Source organism: Ranitomeya imitator, chromosome 1 (assembly GCF_032444005.1).
Source record: "Ranitomeya imitator isolate aRanImi1 chromosome 1, aRanImi1.pri, whole genome shotgun sequence".
Classification (NCBI taxonomy): Eukaryota; Metazoa; Chordata; class Amphibia; order Anura; family Dendrobatidae; genus Ranitomeya; species Ranitomeya imitator.
In genome coordinates this window covers 734399317-734418134 of record NC_091282.1, presented here as the reverse complement: position 1 = coordinate 734418134, position 18818 = coordinate 734399317, and the positions used below count along the sequence as shown (strand labels likewise).

General features: G+C 41.5%; 1 protein-coding gene across 1 annotated transcript in view; it reads right to left on the bottom strand.

Moving 5' to 3' along the window:
- Positions 1-18818, bottom strand: part of PPM1A (protein phosphatase, Mg2+/Mn2+ dependent 1A) — a 113369-nt gene that overhangs the window by 18809 nt on the left and 75742 nt on the right. The window contains exons 2-4 of the mRNA XM_069733574.1: positions 17328-18183; positions 14326-14443; positions 5742-5853 (exon numbers count right to left, since the gene is read on the bottom strand). Coding sequence (XP_069589675.1) covers positions 5742-5853; positions 14326-14443; positions 17328-18161 — 1064 coding nt within the window. The 5' untranslated portion in view covers positions 18162-18183. The remainder of the gene's footprint in view (positions 1-5741; positions 5854-14325; positions 14444-17327; positions 18184-18818) is intronic.

The window sequence follows — 18818 nt, the reverse complement described above, 5'->3', positions numbered from 1 at the left end:
ACTTTTTGAATGAAAAATTATCTCCATCGTTAGCGGACACCATGTCGCGTTTGGAGAGCCCATGTGTGCCTAAACATTGGAGCTCCCCCACAAATGACCCCATTTTGGAAACTAGACCCCCAAAGGAACTAATCTAGATGTGTGGTGAGGACTTTGAACCCCCAAGTGCTTCACAGAAGTTTATAACGCAGAGCCATGAAAATAAAATAAAAAATTATTTTCTCAAAAATGATCTTTTAGCCTGCAATTTTTTATTTTCCCAAGGGTAACAGGAGAAATTTGTCCCCAAAAGTTGTTGTCCAGCTTCTCCTGAGTACGGTGATACCCCATATGTGGGGGTAAACTACTGTTTGGGCACATGTCGGGGCGCAGAAGTGAAGTAGTGACGTTTTGAAATGCAGACTTTGATGGAATGGTCTGCGGGTGTCACGTTGCGTTTGCAGGGCCCCTGGTGTGCCTAAATAGTACAAACCCCCCACAAGTGACCCCATTTTAGAAACTAGACCCCCCAAGGAACTTATCTAGATATGTGGTGAGCACTGTGAACCCCCAAGTGCTTCACAGACGTTTACAACGCAGAGCCGTGAAAATAAAAAATCATTTTTCTTTCCTCAAAAATGATGTTTTAGCAAGCATTTTTTTATTTTCACAAGGGTAACAGGAGAAATTGGACCCCAGTAATTGTTGCGCAGTTTGTCCTGAGTATGCTGGTACCCCATATGTGGGGGTAAACCACTGTTTGGGCACACGTCGGGGCTCGGAAGTGAGGGAGCACCATTTGACTTTTTGAATACAAGATTGGCTGGAATCAATGGTGGCGCCATGTTGCGTTTGGAGACCCCTGATGTGCCTAAACAGTGGAAACCCCTCAATTCTAACTCCAACACTAACCCCCCACACCCCTAACCCTAATCCCAACTGTAGCCATAACCCTAATCACAACCCTAACCGCAACACAACCCTAACCACAACCCTAATTCCAACCCTAACCCTAAGGCTATGTGCCCACGTTGCGGATTCGTGTGAGATTTTTCAGCATCATTTTTGAAAAATCCGCGGGTAAAAGGCACTGCGTTTTACCTGCGGATTTACCGTGGATTTCCAGTGTTTTTTGTGCGGATTTCACCTGCGGATTCCTATTGAGGAACAGGTGTAAAACGCCGTGGAATCCGCACAAAGAATTGACATGCTGCGGAAAATACAACGCAGCGTTTCCGCGTGGTATTTTCCACACCATGGGCACAGCGGATTTGGTTTTCCATAGGTATACTTGGTACTGTAAACCTGATGGAACACTGCTGCGGATCTGCAGCCAAATCTGCACCATGTGCACATGGCCTAATTCTAAAGGTATGTGCACACACTGCGGAAAACGCTGCGGATCCGCAGCAGTTTACCATGAGTTTACAGTTCAATGTAAACCTATGGAAAACAAAAATCTCTGTACACATGCTGCAGAAAAACTGCACGGAAACGCAGCGGTTTACATTCCGCAGCATGTCGCTTCTTTCTGCGGATTCCACAGCGGTTTTACAACTGCTCCAAAAGAAAATCGCAGTTGTAAAACTGCAGTGAAATGCGCAGAAAAACTGCGGTATATCTGCCATAAATCCGCAGTTTAGCACTGCGGATTTATCAAATCCGCAGCGGAAAAATCCGCAGAGAACCAGAATACGTGTGCACATACCGAAACCCTAACCCTAACCCTACCCCTACCCCTAACCCTAGTTCTTACCCCAACCTTAGTGGAAGAAAAAAAAAATCTTTATTTTATTATTGTCCCTACCTATGGGGGTGACAAAGGGGAGGGTCATTCAGTATTTTTTTTATTTTGATCACTGCGATAAAACCTAAATGCACTTGAAACGAATCTGCCGGCCGGCAGATTCGGCGGGCGCACTGCGCATGCGCCCGCCATTTTGGAAGATGGCGGCGCCCAGGAAAGAAGACGGACGGACCACGGGAGGCTCGGTAAGTATGATGGGGTGGGGGGGGGGAGCACGGGGGGTGGATCAGAGCATGGGGGGGTGAATCGGAGCACGGGGGGGTGGATCGGAGCACGGGGGGGTGCATTGGAGCATCGGGGGTGAATCGGACTGCAGTGGGGGTGGATCGGACTGCAGGGGGGGTGGATCGGACTGCAGGGGGGTGGTTGGAGCACGGGGGGTGATTGGAGCACGGGGGTGAGCGGACAAGAGCACGGGGGGGAGCGGACAGGAGGACGGAGGGGAGCGGAGCAGTGTAAAGGACAGATCGGAGGGCTGGGGGGGCAATCGGTGGGGTGGGGGCACATCAATGTTTCCAGCCATGGCCGATGATATTGCAGCATCGGCCATGGCTGGATTGTAATATTTCACCAGTTATAATAGGTGAAATATTACAAATCGCTCTTATTGGCAGTTTCACTTTTAACAGCCAATCAGAGCGATCGTAGCCACGAAGGGGGGGGGTAAGGGAAGGGGGGGGTGAAGCTAAACTACCACTCCCCCTGTCCCTGCAGATCGGGTGAAATGGGAGTTAACCCTTTCACCGGATCTGCAGGGACGCGATCATTCTGTGACACAGCATATGCGTCACAGGTCGGATTGGCACCGACTTTCATGACACGCTGTGTCACAGGTCGGGAAGGGGTTAAAGGCTCGTCATGGACAGTGTGCGTCTTTTGCTTTAAAACCTGTAAAGGAAGTCTGTTTCATCTATAAAATTTATGGTATATAATAAAACGGTGGAAACAAGTCAAAAGCCTAGGATGAAAGGTTTTTTTTCCACCTTCAACATCTTTTACACATACTCTTAGAAAACAATTGAAGCAGTCAAACAAACACTACCAGCAAAATGTAGTCCCTGGTAAAACATCAAGGTGATAATAGAGGGGAGAAAAATGCATACTACATGGATCTATGCAGCATATATGTGAAGGAAATAATTGTTTTGAGGGGAAAGCCATAGCTAGCTAGCAAATACATATACATATATATACATATATACATACACATATATACACATATATACAATATCTATATATATAATTGTCTAAGGGTTTTTCCGTCTGTCTGTCTGTCTTTCTGTCTGTCTGTCCAGGAAATCCCGGCTCTATGATTGGTCGAGGCCGCCAGGCCTCGACCAATCAGCAACGGGCACAGCGACGATGATGTCATAAAGGACGTAGACATCTCACTTTTCTGATTCAGCGACGGGCACAGTATCGGCGTAGATGTCAATGGTTGCCATGGCGACGATGATGTCAAAGGTTGCCTCGACCAATCAGCGACAGGCACAGTGTGCCGCGAATTCTGGAATCATCATTGTCCATATACTACGGGGACATGCATATTCTAGAATACCCGATGCGTTAGAATCGGGCCACAATCTAGTATATATATATTACAGTACAGACCAAAAGTTTGGACACATCTCATTTAAAGTTTTTTCTGTATTTTCATGACTATGAAAATTGTACATTCACACTGAAGGCATCAAAACTATGAATTAACACATGTGAAATTATATACTTAACAAAAAGCGTGAACCAACTGAAATTATGTCTTATATTCTAGGTTCTTCAAAGTAGCCACCTTTTGCTTTGATGACTGGTTTGCACATTCTTGTCATTCTCTTGATGAGCTTCAAGAGGTAGTCACCGGGAATGGTTTTCACTTCGCAGGTGTGCCCTGTCAGGTTTAATAAGTGGGATTTCTTGCCTTATAAATGGGGTTAGGACCATCATTTGTGTTGTGCAGAAGTATGGTGGATACACAGCGGATAGTCCTACTGAATAGACTGTTAGAATTTGTATTATGGCAAGAAAAAAGCAGCTAAGTAAAGAAAAACGAGTGGCCATCATTACTTTAAGAAATGAAGGTCAGTCAGTCTGAAAAATTGGGAAAATTTTGAAAGTATCCCCAAGTGCAGTGGCAAAAACCATCAAGCGCTACAAAGAAACTGGCTCACATGAGGACCGCCCCAGGAAAGGAAGACCGAGAGTCACCTCTGCTTCTGAGGATAAGTTTATCCGAGTCACCAGCCTCAGAAATCACAGGTTAACAGCAGCTCAGATTAGAGACCAGGTGAATGCCACACAGAGTTCTAGCAGCAGACACATCTCTACAACAACTGTTAAGAGGAGACTTTGTGCAGCAGACCTTCATGGTAAAATAGCTGCTAGGAAACCACTGCTAAGGACAGGCAGCAAGCAGTTGACTTGTTTGAGCTAAAGAACACAAGGAATGGACATTAGACCAGTGGAAATCTGTGGTGCTTTGGTCTGATGAGTCCAAATTTAATATCTTTGGTTCCAGCCACTGTGTCTTTGTGTGACGCAGAAAAAGTGAACAGATGGACTCTACATGCCTGGTTCCCACTGTGAAGCATGGAGGAGGAGGTGTGATGGTGTGGGGGTGCTTTGCTGGTGACACTGTTGGGGATTTATTCAAAATTGAAGGCATACTGAACCATCATGGCCACCCCAGCATCTTGCAGCGGCATGCTATTCCATCCGGTTTGCGTTTAGTTGGACCAGCATTTATTTGTAAACAGGACAATGACCCCAAACACATCTCCAGGCTGTGTAAGGGCTATTTGACCAAGAAGGAGAGTGATGGGGTGCTACGCCAGATGACCTGGCCTCCTCAGTCACCAGACCTGAACACAATCGAGATGGTTTGGGGTGAGCTGGACCGCAGAGTGAAGGCAAAAGGGCCAACAAGTGCTAAGCATCTCTGGGAACTCCTTCAAGATTGTTGGAAGACCATTCCCGGTGACTACCTCTTGAAGCTCATCAAGAGAATGCCAAGAGTGTGCAAAGCAGTCATCAAAGCAAAAGGTGGCTACTTTGAAGAACCTAGAATATAAGACATTTTCAGTTCACACTTATCTGTTAAGTATATAATTCCACATGTGTTAATTCATAGTTTTGATGCCTTCAGTGTGTATGTACAATTTTCATAGGCATGAAAATACAGAAAAATGTTTAAATGAGAAGATATGTCCAAACTTTTGGTCTGTAATATATACATATATATATATATATATATATATATATATATATATATATATATATATATATATATATACATACATACATACATACATATATATATATATACATATACATACATATATATATATATATACATACATACACACATACATACATATACACACACACAAAGAAACACAAAATGAAAGCTAAAAAGTGGGCAATATATTTCTTAGCACACAAAACTGAGCATGCTACACAAATCTATGCCACAATTTATGCTAATAAGTTTATTACCATGCTATGGGAAAATTCCTACCCATTACTGTTCATATGATAAAGCCTAATTATTTTTAACTGTTGTGTGTTCAGCTTTGAGTAATATACGGGGAAAAAAAAACAACTTTTGTCTCCATGCAATACAACAGATTCTCTACAGAAAGACTGGCTGGCAAATCAGCTCAACACCGGTCTCTAGAAGAGGAAATTTCTGAATAGCAACATTTTTATGGTAGCAAAATAAAATAAATGTGGCATTAGATGGTAACCTTGCAAACAGGCATCACAAAATATATGATCAACTCCATCAGCATGATGGGTAGGGGTAGACTACCATATCAATCTATGACTTAAGTCTAGGAAACCTCTTTATAATTATTTCAGGTTGTAAAAAGGACGACTCATCTAAACTTATTTACAAAATTGTGGCATAGTTATTTCCTACATATATTGTACAGACACAAAAATGCTGAGGATAACTCACTTGCTTGCCAATTCTCCTCCAGGTGGGAGGTTGGGGATGGTCTCAGTGGCTAATGTACGCATCACATGGACTAAGTCTGGTACACCTTCTTCACCCTGCTTCTTTATGATCTCTAGGAATTAGAAGTACTTGTTTTGTAAGTGCTGTTCAAACGTAACCATCGTAAAAGTACAACTAACCATTACAATCATGCACGGGAATGCGGTATCTTGTGACAGATTAAGATGCCTTTTGTCAAATAAAATATTAGGAAATGAAAGATTCAAGCTACACATATTCCTTGTCTGAAGCAGTATGCAGTTTTAAACATACATGTAAAATTGTCTTTTAGTACATACACACACAAATGCTCAAACAAAACAAAAAAAAGATGAAAAAAAATGCAAAAATGAAACATTTTTACACAATAATGGTTTGGTTCTAAATAAAATGCAAAGATATCAGATTTGTTTTGCCAAATTATTTTATTGTGTAAAGGTAACATCTAAATTGATTCTACAAAGGTTTCTATTGCTGAAATTAAATATACAAAAATAAAAAGAGTATGATTTGTAGACAATAACATCCGGGCAGAGGATTACAGGTAACAGTCTCCACTAAACATGTACATTAATTAGATTAGTAAGCTATACATACTGCATGATACAGGTGACAAAACAAAAAAGAAGCCAATAAAAGGAGCAAATTAGAGTAACCAACACACAAGATCATTTTACACCCCCACACCTAAAATTAAAAGCTTTTCAACCTTATCTGCAATTAATTTTTATTTCATGCTGTAGATTTAGGAGCATAGTATTAAACACCATTATTGTTTCCTTTTAGGCTAAATTAGTCTTTTATAAATGGGGGAGGGAAGGTGATTTTTTTTATGGCATTGGTTACATTGCATCACTTTTTATACCTTCTAAGATGTTAGCAAAAAAAAAAAAAAAAAAAAGGTTGTGTGCTACGCTTTCCTGTACAATAAAATAAAATCTATTACATGCCAAGCAAACAGTGACCTAAAGGATACAACGGCTATTATTGTGTCAATTTGGACCTGTGGCTACGCTTTGTGAATGTGCCAAGATCTTACCAGTAACACGCACCAGACGAGGTCAGAATTGTGAATAGCGTAGTCACGTTTTAAAAGATATTCTCAATCTTACATCAGGACCAATAGAACAGGACCCTTGAACAATACAGGATTGTAAGGGGACAAACTTGATAATTGTCCTGCCGACTACCGTATGCTACCATATGTTGTAGCCTCCTACTCAACTCCATCTGGACAATCTAGCCCACATTTGGGTAAAAAAAAAAGTGCTCCATGTGCTTTAAAAATAAAATAAAAAAGGAAATACAAGTGATCAACCGGATTGAATAACCAGAGGAAAGAATGTCGCTTTGATTTGGTCATAAGAACAACACAGCTGGATGAAAACTGAGTCAGTTCACCAGGCAGATTTTGTTGCAGAAGTGTTGCTGAGTATTTCACCCTGTGATCTATAGTAAAATGAACACACTGAGGATCTCAAATCCAGGGGGGTGTGGATGAGACTTTGGGAAATGTATTTGATTGTAGTATGATAAGATTTTCATCTGTCTGTATAATGATGCTGAGTGCATGCTCACTTTGTCTATGGGAAGATGCCTAAAAAGGAAGAGGGGCATAATCACACCTACCTAGAGCAGGTTTAGTTTTTTTTGAGGGGAGAAAAAAAAAAAAAAAGACAAAAATGCTGCAAGATTTATGTTAGTGTCCCCCGTCCAAGATTCACCAGGCAGATATCAGTAACGTATAGTTACTGTGTATAGCAAAATACTTACCGGTGTCAGTCATCTAATGTTGTGTCACTACAGTCTCTAATCATTAGCTTGTGACTACAGCTTTAATTTGCTGGTAGAAACTGCTTTGAGTCTTTGAAAACCTATGAAAGCCTCACTCTTGGGCCACGTTCACACATTCAGCATTTGGTCAGTATGTTACATCAGTTTTAGTAAGCCAAAACCAGGATTGGAAGAATCAGAGGAAAAGTAGAATAGAAACACATCATCACTTCAGTATTTGTAAGCCAAAACCAGGACTGGGTGAGCAATACAGAACGTGTGAATGTGGCCTCAGTCTCAGACCTATTCTGAGAAGTGACGACCCGTCTGATCAGCACACTGTAGTAGTCCAGACAGTCCAAGCTCGGGTCATGTGGTGCAGAATACGACAAGAGCAGTGCTGGGACCACCACAAGACGGCAACCGGCAAGTATTTTTAGCACACAGAAAACATACATTAGTGATACCTATAATGGGGACGAAAGTATGAAGAAGAAAAACAAAACAAAAACAGTGGTACTGTACTTTAGTTTGTTAAAAGCATGCTAAAAAAACACATTAAAAACCATGTAATGTTTAGGCTGGTATAATATTCAAGCCCTGGACAACCCCTTTAAATACCGATAAAATTTAAACAGATTTCATTTAAAAATTAAATTCCCAGAGGAACCCCTATAAAAGTTAGCTACACAATCTTGTCAGTCATCAAAAGAATGCCCACCCATCACCCAAACTACATTTTTTTTTTTATTTAACTAGACGGAACCAGATATGCTTTTTAATAACTAACTGCATTCTGCATTAAAAAAAAAATAGAATTATTCTTACCGTTAATTCGGTTTCTAGTAACCCACCACGACAGCACACCTGGAGGATGTTACCCCTTTCCTAATAGGGACAGGAAATGACAAGAGGTTAAATAACCCCTCCCTCATCCTCCCCTCAGTGTTATTATAAAGGACCACAGGAGAATGAATGCTTCAAATTATATTTATTCTTTTCAGAACGTATATTAAGCAAAGGGAGGGATTACTCCTGCTGTCGTGGTGGGTTACTAGAAACCGAATTAACGGTAAGAATAATTCTATTTTCTCTAGTAACCCCCCACGACAGCACACCTGGAGCAGTACCCAAGAGTAATTTTTAGGGAGGGACTACAGCACTAAGGACTTTTTCTCCGAAGGCCAAGTCTTCTTTTGACATCAGGTCAAGCCCGTAATGTTTGGAGAACGTATGGACCGAGGACCACGTAGCCGCTCTGCATATTTGCTCGATGGAAGCACTGGCTTTCTCGGCCCAGGAGACAGCTGTTGCTCTAGTAGAATGGGCTGTGAGCTTTTCTGGTGGTGGAAGGCCTTGAATTTGATAAGCCTCCAGGATTGCTCTTTTGATCCAATTTGCAATTGTGGATCTGGAAGTCTTCTTCCCTTTATTCTGGCCGAGAAGATGAATAAACAGATTTTGATCCTTTCTAATCTTCTCTGATGCATGAAGATAATAGAGTACCATTCTTCGAACATCCAAAGTATGGAAATGTTCCTCTTCCTCATTCTTTGGTTCTTGATAGAATGATGGAAGAATTATATCATGCGATTTGTGGAAATCGGAGACGACCTTTGGGAGAAAGGATGGGTCTAATCGTAGGATAAGCCTGTCCTGAAGAATCTTCATATAGGGCTCATTGATTGACAGGGCTTGTAGTTCACCCACTCTTCTGGCTGTTGTTATAGCTACCAGGAAGGTGGTTTTCCAAGCGAGTTTATCCATGGTTATGGAAGATAAGGGTTCAAATAGTGGCAGTGTAAGTCCTTTCAGGACTATATTCAGGTCCCAGGATGGAACTATATTTATGGGTCTTGGAGATATGCGGGATGCCGCCGTCATGAATCTTCTTACCCATCTATGGTTGGCTAAAGACTGGTCAAAATAAGAGCTCAAGGCTGCCACTTGTACCTTGAGGGTGCTGGGTCTGAAACCCTTCTCCAGCCCATCTTGTAGAAAATCCAGGATCTTGGCTAGGTTTGGTTTATCTGGGTTAGGTTGCTCAGGAGCACACCACGTGATGAACGTCTTCCAGATCTTTTGGTAAATATAATTAGTAACCGTTTTGCGACTTTTTTGTAATGTTTCAATTACCCTCTTTGATAGTCCTCTAGTTCTCAGAATTGAGAATTCAGAAGCCAGGCATTTAGGTGTAGCCTCTCGGGATCTGGATGCAGTATTGGCCCCTGGTAGAGAAGGTCTTTGACCGGTGGAAGTGCTATTGGCCCATCTATCTTTAGACTGATGAGGGCCCCAAACCAACCTCTTTTGGGCCAAAGTGGAGCCACTAGGATCACCTTGAGTTTTTCTGCCCTTATTACAGGAAAAAACACTGAGGGGAGGATGAGGGAGGGGTTATTTAACCTCTTGTCATTTCCTGTCCCTTTTAGGAAAGGGGTAACATCCTCCAGGTGTGCTGTCGTGGGGGGTTACTAGAGAAATGTGTGTTATGTCCAATGACTAATGAAAGCCACAAATGCAGTGCAGCCATCCTTAAATGCTTGACATTACTGGCCACTCCATCACTACCAACAAGAATTGCCTAATACTCTCCAGGTACAGCCATGGAGTACAGGGAACAGCACATCCATGAGATTTGGAGAAGGCAGGAAGTGACATAGGGTGGCCAAGGGTTCGTCAATCCAACAAAGCACATATCCAATAGCTAGGGTATTACTAGCATTGCACGCTTTTCAATAGTAGGTTCATGCTTCAGAGGACAAAGCAACTGCTTTATACACCTCACTGCTTAAAAAGAGTTATTCAAGAATCTGTTATTTTTCCCCCCAACACCTTGTAATACTAAAGTAACCCACCAAATCCTTAAAACATTTGTGTTCATTTCTTAGATCTTTACTGGCTCCAGCTCCTCCATAACTCTCAGCTCCGTGTGCTGCCCACGTGACCAGCACCAGCTACGTTTCCTCATATCCACCCTGCTTCTCCAGGCTTCCTGCACTGCCCATGCATAAGCGAAAACCACTTACCACTCTAGCTGTTCTGTGATCGGCTAGTGGCCTCTGGAGCAGAGACAAGACATTTCACTTTGCATTGTTTCTAACACAGCAATACATGCAATTCTTGTCTGTCACTACCACTAGGTGTAAAGGATTCTGATCCTTCATCTGCGTTATTGATCAATTCCACTAATTAATCCTCTCCTTGTTGTAAACCTCAGTCTAGCTTTTATTTTACCAGATGTGTATTTAAAAATTAAATATATAAAGCTGAGAGCATCAAATGGTTGCTGTGGTTAACAATGACAGTTTCTCTTCAAGACAGTATAGATAACGGGCCCAGTTATATTTAGCTGTAGGAGGTGTCCATTATGCAAATATGGACAAAAATAATTCATGGTTTTAATGAGAAAAAACACGATGTTTAGTGGCTGGTAATTCTGTACATACTCAGCTGTGTCAATCACACAGCAAAAAAACAGTCAGGAGAGTAGCTGTTCCTCCTTTAACAGAAGCGGATGCACAGTGCCCAGATCCATCCAGATGACGGTGCAATCACACATGTGCCATCTCCATGCAAAGTAAGAAAATGATACACACTATAGAATAGCAAACATCTAATGAGCATGTGCGACCTGTCATTTTAAGAGCTACAAGACTAATCCATTTGCAAAAGCCTCTGACATGCAGGTTTTGTTGATATACTGTAGAGAAGCAAACACTTTCTGCAAATTGGTTGCATGTGAACTATTTTAAGCCACTGAGCTATACGTGACAATGTGAGAATAACCCTTTAAGTTCTGAATGTTTCAATGCCATATAAGCGTAAAGGGTTTGTCCAGGATATTACAATTGGTGGCCTATTCTTAGGAGATCAGACAGTACCAGTGTGTTGGCTCGAGCTGCGCAGTACGATCCGTCAACTGTATAGTGCCCGCCGTCGGTACTGTATATCGGTCCCTTATTCAAATCAATAGTGGGTGGATGTGCAGTACCCAGCCACTATTCCATCAATGGAGCTGTGCAGCTCTGGCTGCCAGACACTGGGAATGGATCTTTGGCAGGGGCTGCCAGGTGTTGCAACCGCACTGTTCAGACACTGATGACCTATCCTAAGCAGAGGCCATCAATATTAAAGTCACAGACAACCCCTTTAAACTAGAGCAAAAGGGAGCAATAGGGAAATGCTGGAGAATAAGGCCACTTGCTCCTATAGGCAAGGCTTCTGCTGAACTTATTAGCTAGAACCAATGTTATTTGATTTTACTTTAAATTATATAAAATAAAGGGACTATACTATCTGTACTGTGCCTATACTCCCCTGCATAACATATCCTCTCACAAGAGATGTGAGAACAAGTCTACCACCTTCTTTAGCCTAGGCTGTTGCAGGCATTTATCTTCTGCTGATGTCACCAGCATGACATCACACGCTACAGTGGCTTCCATTTGTGGCTACATTCTATTTGTAATATCAGGCAAGAAGCCAACAATGCTGATCTGTTAGGATCAAACAAGGGGGGGGGGGGGAAACGGTCCAGTCATAACTTCAGTGAGAAAGCCCAGAACCGAAAGAAAAAGGCAATGTAACTTGAGTTGTGAATTTAATTTGATCCAGCAATATAGTGTGCAGTTATACTCAGTCGCTTTGACTAAAGGTCTTTCATCAAGGACACTTTAATGGCAGCGCAGCATAGCACCGCTGCTTCATACGTTGTCAATCTCAGAAGTCTTAGAAAATTGGTCAAAACGTAGACTGTGTGCAGACTATTGCCTGGGTCACATAAAATTCACAATTCCAGGTGTATATTATTCAAGTGGACATAACTTTTTTTCCCCTCAATATATATAGGCAATGAATGGGAAGAGAAAAAAAAATAAGCAAGTCACTGACTTGGATTTAATTTTTACAACTTTCACAGAATGATTAATAATCTAACTATTTTCTGACATACGAGGATGACAGCAAAACAATATATTTATGATTATGTGTGTACTTTTGCAAAGGTAAATAACTAATGTCATTTCAGGAGACAAGATTATTTGATAATTTTAGTTTTTGCAATGTGAGGGAAAAAAAATCCTATTGCAGCATAACAAAAAAAAAAAAACACAAACCACTAAGAAACTAAATTAGTGCACCTCACCTACATGCCCTCTGCACTTACAATATTGCCAAAATATCAGCAAAACAAATATATCCTCCAAAGACCCTCAGTATACATTAGATGATTAAACGATCCGCTGGTTCAGACTTTCTAAAAAGTTTAGAGGGGTCTTTAGACAATATTTAAGCTGTTTGAAACAGACCGGCCAACTACCCAAAGTGTATGGGCAGAGTCACTGCAGCAACTGATTATGCCAGGATAAGGGTCGGGCAGGTGAAATTCCATTGCCCAGTCCTTTTGCTCGTAGGGTAAAAAAATTTTGGCAGAAACTGTCCAGAGAATACAGGAGGGCTCTGCCAACCAAAGTGTATGTTGGAGTCAGGAGAGATAGCTTCCAGGACAGCCATTTAATGTGTATGCCCCACTAAATATATAAAAGGGTTTATACACATTTTTACACTATGGGCCTAGAAACTAAGGCAGGTAGTCGCTACCTACCTCCACATTTTACCCAGGGCTTACCCAGCGATTCAGTTGCTCCAAGTCAACAGAGTAGCTCTTCTTCCAGACTGCTGACGACAGGGCATGACTGCCGACTTCAAGCAGCTCTTAAAGCTCCCCGCAGTTCTGAAGCCGCTGAAAGGTCAGCAGGATCACTAGTCTGACCACTCTGCCAGCAGAGATCAGCACTAGTTACAACAGGTTGGTAAGCAGCAAACAGGCACATTCTTTCTAAAACTAAGTCCAGGAAAACACCTGAAACTGAGCACAGTGTTGAATAATCAGCATGGGGAGGAGGAGGGAAGGGGGGGGGGGGAGGGGATTGACCAGTTTTACATTGAGGTGTCCCAATATGGCTGCCCTTATTTATTTTTTTTATATATATTAAAAAAAAAAAAATTGTTGCGAGGCTGCGACGGGTGTCTGCCACAGAGCCTATCTGGTCCTGTTGATTGAAGATTGTGCTATAGACTTAAATTGCCATGTTAGTGATCCAATTAATGACAGAGTAAAGTGATAAGTTTTCTGTTGTGGGAGATGACAATGAGCATCTTTGGCATGGTGAATAATTATGAGTACCCACACGCACACATAGTGGCTCTATCAGAACATGAGGTTTGATCACTGAAACGGAGTGCAAATTCATACTAACAAACCATACAAGAAAATACTACTTTCTATGACATGCTTCTGTCAGTCTGTAAAACTACATCTAGATGTCATTTGCTAAGAGTAGGAATTTCACACTGCAATTATAAAATGTTTGCCAAGCTACAGACATTTAAGGATGCCATAATGCTACATGTTTTGAAAGTCCCAATCAGCAATGCAAATTTAAAAAAATCAAGTCGATTAACAAATTTTCTGTACAGAATTAAATACTAAAACAGAGTTTTTACCCACACTACTGATTTGTAAGTCACATAAGAAAAGTGATTGTTTTATACAAACTACTATGCATCTTTGGATTTGGACCCTTCCCTGACAAATATGCCTGTTTTTCTAGGAAATAGTCAAAATGTGAAAAAATTTAAGAAAGGTGTCAATAGACACAGCTCATATCATATACATTGGAGTGAACTGACTGCCACGTTTACATGGCACTTGAAGGCAAATTTAACAAATACTATTCATTAGGTTACTAATTTTGGTTAAATGATCCACCTTCTACTCTGCTTTCCAGGTACTTGTCCAATTCTGCTTCTCTTTTCACTGCCTCGGGTGATACTTTTGGAGCACTTGGAAAACAGATCAGTATGACACTCATGTTGTCTCTGCTTCCCTAGAAGGAGAGAAAAACATTAGTCAGACAGCTTTCAATGAGAGAAACAAATCATCATTTATCCTTAACTGCATCTGTAGTAATTTAGTAACTTTAATTTTGGTTTGACTGTATGAGTACGGTCCTACTCCGCTAGACATGACACCATTTGTGCTCATCACAAGCATGCTGTTTCAGCATCTCATAGAAGACCATGTTCAGAAACCTATTCTAATTTCAAAAGAAGTTGTCTACCTTCTATAGACAATTTTCATATTTGCATTTTTTTGTACACAGTCCCAGGGCAGTGATGCGGTGGAATGACAGGTGATGACCAATCAGCGCTAGCATCACTCTCCACTTCCTGTTCAAATGAACATGAAGCGGAAGGCGGGGATCAGCTGTAGCCTGGATTTCCCTTCATGTTCAGTTTGTCCGAAGGCAGAGACAGTGACGCCCAGCACTAATGGGGCGCCGGCCATCACGTGTCATTTCACCACATCACAGCCACGGTACCGCGAGTTTCTGACACCACTGGAATGGAGCCAGTACGGAGGGAGTATAGGTTTATTTTGTCAGGGCCGAACATTTACATAGTAACATAGTTATTAGTAACATAGTTATTAAGGTTGAAGGAAGACTTTAAGTCCATCTAGTTCAACCCATAGCCTAACCTAACATGCCCTAACATTTAGTTTAAGAAGGGGGTGTCCTAGTAGCGGATGACCCCTTTAATTTTGGATGGTTTGTCTTCTGCAATACAAGACTCGCTGTTGGATACAGTTCACAACTTAAACCATCCACCGGTCAAAATCTCTGATGGCTCCGTGTCTGTAGTGTCTTCTAGTGTTAGGGCTCCATACACAAAAAAAAAATATTTAATAACCGGTCATTAAATGATGTAGGGGGCAGAGAAAGATCAGGCCTGTTGAATTTGGATAATCTGCTGCCAGAGGAGTCTGGCACTCATAGCAAACACAGGAACGCTCAGCTTAGTGTTTCTGATGATGGGAAGACTTTGGAGAGACAGCGGTCAGCCACTTTAAAGGGAACCTGTCACCCCGTTTTTTGAGATTGAGATATAAATACTGTTAAATAGGGCCTGCGCTGTGTGTTACTATAGTGTATGTAGTGTACCCCGATTCCCCACCTATGCTGAGAAATAACTTACCAAAGTCGCCGTTTTCGCCTGTCAATCAGGCTGGTCAGGTCGGGAGGGCGTGTTCACAGCGCTGGTTCTTCCTCAGCTTTACGTTGGTGGCGTAGTGGTGTCCGCATGTTGGTGACTAATCCACTGTGGGCACGTGAACAAGCAGCGCGCGATCTGCGCTGTCATCCCTGTCGTCGGTGGGGGCGGCCATCTTCCTGGGGCCGCGCGTGCGCAGATCGAGTGCTCTGCTGCACGGGGCTTCAGGAAAATGGCCGCGGCCCGTAAGTTATTTCTCAGCATAGGTGGGGAATCGGGGTACACTACATACACTATAGTAACACACAGCGCAGGCCCTATTTAACAGTATTTATATCTCAATCTCAAAAAACGGGGTGACAGGTTCCCTTTAAGTTAATTCTAAAAATGGTTTAGATTTGAATTTAGGAGGCAGGGATTTAACAGATATTCTTTCGGACATTCTTCTTCTAGCCACAACAGCAGCCTTTGAGTGTGGTACAGTATCCCTGTTTTGTATGCAGACAAATGTATAGGACATAAGGCAAAGATGTAGTTTACAAAATAGAGCTTAACTGCTGTAATGAGATTCATTCACACATCAGTGTTTGTGTGCCAAGACAAGGAACACAGAAAAACTAATTTAAAAGTTTAACACCTGCTTTGGAGAAACTCCTGTTTTTGGCATACGAATCCTGATAAAATGCTGACATGTGAATGAGGCCTTATGCATACTTCGTTCCCTAAAAGCCCTATGTACATTATGCAGAAGGGTGGTCTTTGCCCCTCCCCTGCAGCAAACTGACTGCATCAGGCTCCATTCTTCCCAGCAAAAATTTGTCACATTTAATTACTTGTGCTTTGCAAAAAATATACTCAAAGCTGCAACATCAATCTGTTACTGAAGATCAATGGAAGAGCAGGAAGCTAGATGCCACAGCCAATAATAGTTTGCTTGCATGCAGCTTCCAGACAGCAGAGGTAGCACTGCAAAAAGCTGCTACAGTTACTACTAGTAGTAGAGGAAAGCACTGCTACAGTCCTTGTGAACAGGAAAAACATTGCTCTGCCCATATCTCCCAGCATTGAGCCAGATCACCATATGCTGCTTGCAGTGTTTGTTTGTTTTTTTAAATATGTGTGATGTGTCTAGGTCCACAATTGAGCACAAAAAAATATTAGTGAGTGAAAGGTAAAGCTGGAGCATCTTAAAAACAAAAAAAAACACTTCTGTTTACAGATATACAGGCTGTGGTCTGCTATCTCCGTCAGTGTTATAAACTTTGAATCAAGTAGCAGGACTCGTGCTCCATGTACACGGAGTCAGGTCATTAAGCAATCATACATTTATCACCTACTCAACAAGTAGCTAAGCTGCGATTATGGAAAAATGTCTACTTAAGGTTTTTGAAAAAGGAAAAAAAAAAAAAAACACATACAATGCAGATGTGTTACTGTTTAACCCATGTGACTGCTGCAGCCCATAGCCTCAGTGGCCTGGTGACAAACAACTGAGGCCAGCGATTGGCTGCAGCAAGCAGGAAAGAAAAGTGACAGCACTGGAATAAAATTTTGGCTTTAATACTATTTCTGGTTAGGGGCATTTTTCATACGTTGGAAATTGAACGCTTTTATTTGCACTTGCATATGGTAAGGAAACTCATTTTTAATAAAACATTACATAAGCATACAAATATCACATTACCAAACGTGACAGGGAACCATGTTTACATACAATACCTTGTACAAGCAGGTGTCAACTATTTCATTGCATACTTTTTCAAGGTCATCAGTAACTTCAAGTCGTGATCTTACAAAATCGCATAACTCTTCATTTCCCATGACATCCCATATGCCATCACAGGCAAGAATTATGAACTGGTCATCTTCTTCTGATCGCTCAATTTCATAAACTTCGGGCTCGGGTGAAACAAGCTGCTCTGTAGGGCCTTTTCCGTGGACACATTTGTAGTCAAAGTCACCTAGAGCCCTTGATACCGCAAGAGACCCATTTACACGTTGAATCATTACAGAACCACCAGCATTCTGAATACGCTCCTTTTCAAGGGGATTACTTGGTTTGTGATCCTGTGTAAAGAAATGAACCTTCTTGCTTCTACAAAGCAAGCCTCTGGAGTCTCCACAGTTGATAAAATAAATGTGATGTGGCGAGAGCATAACACCCACAGCTGTCGATCCACTTCTATCAGCACCATGTTTCTTCTCAGAAATAACTCTCATGTGTTCATCAATCTGAAGAAAACCTGTTCTGATTCCACTTTTTACACTTTCCACAGACAGCTGTCCATCAGTCCCTTTGAAGTCTTGGTTGCTTGTAATGTGATCAAGCAAATGCTCACAGCAGTATTTGGCAACCTGGGAACCAGCATGACCATCATACACAGCAAAGAAAGACCACCCATCAAGTCCGTTTGGCAAGCCAATAACGGCTGTATGTGCATCTTCCATTTCAACCCGCCAACCTTGCATGCTGCTTAGCCCATAACGCAATCCATTTCCGTGCCCTTGAGCATTGTGTTTTTCCATCTTTGGCTTGTCTAAAAACGCCCCCATTGTCTTTCAATTTTATGTAGTTCTGCAAAAGCAAAGAAAATTAGAAAAGGAAAAAAGAAAAAAAGTTCAATATCCATATTGTTCACTGCAATATAGTTATAAAAAAAGTTATCAACATATCAAGCACAATTCTATCACATATTATGCACAGTATGCATATCATGCCAATTTTTACTAATGTATATATTTGATTAGTCAATAGATGCAAAAGAATTCGGCGTTTCTCCGCTCCAGATTAGACGTCAATTATAGCTTGAGGGTGACAGCAGGCTTGTCACCAAGAAGACCATGAAAATGCAGATTCATACACTGGGAACCACAATGTAACGGGTGTCAAGCATATTAGTCACCCAAGTGCTGTCACTGCTTGCTGGTTTCTAGAAGTTATATAACCAGTTGTCAATTTTTAGCTTTCTAATTTAGCAGTATTTTAATTTTTTTTTTTTTTTTTTTTATTAACACAACAAATTGTAACTTATTTTTATTTTATTTTTTTATTACCAAAACCAAGCTTCAGACTTTTATAAAGAAAAACTTACATAAGACTCATGTCCTGTTTTACAGAAAGACTGTAAACTAGAGGTTGAATGACCATTAGTTTACAGAAACTCCTGAGGATCAGAGGGAAATTTCCATCAGGATTTGATTTTTGCAGCT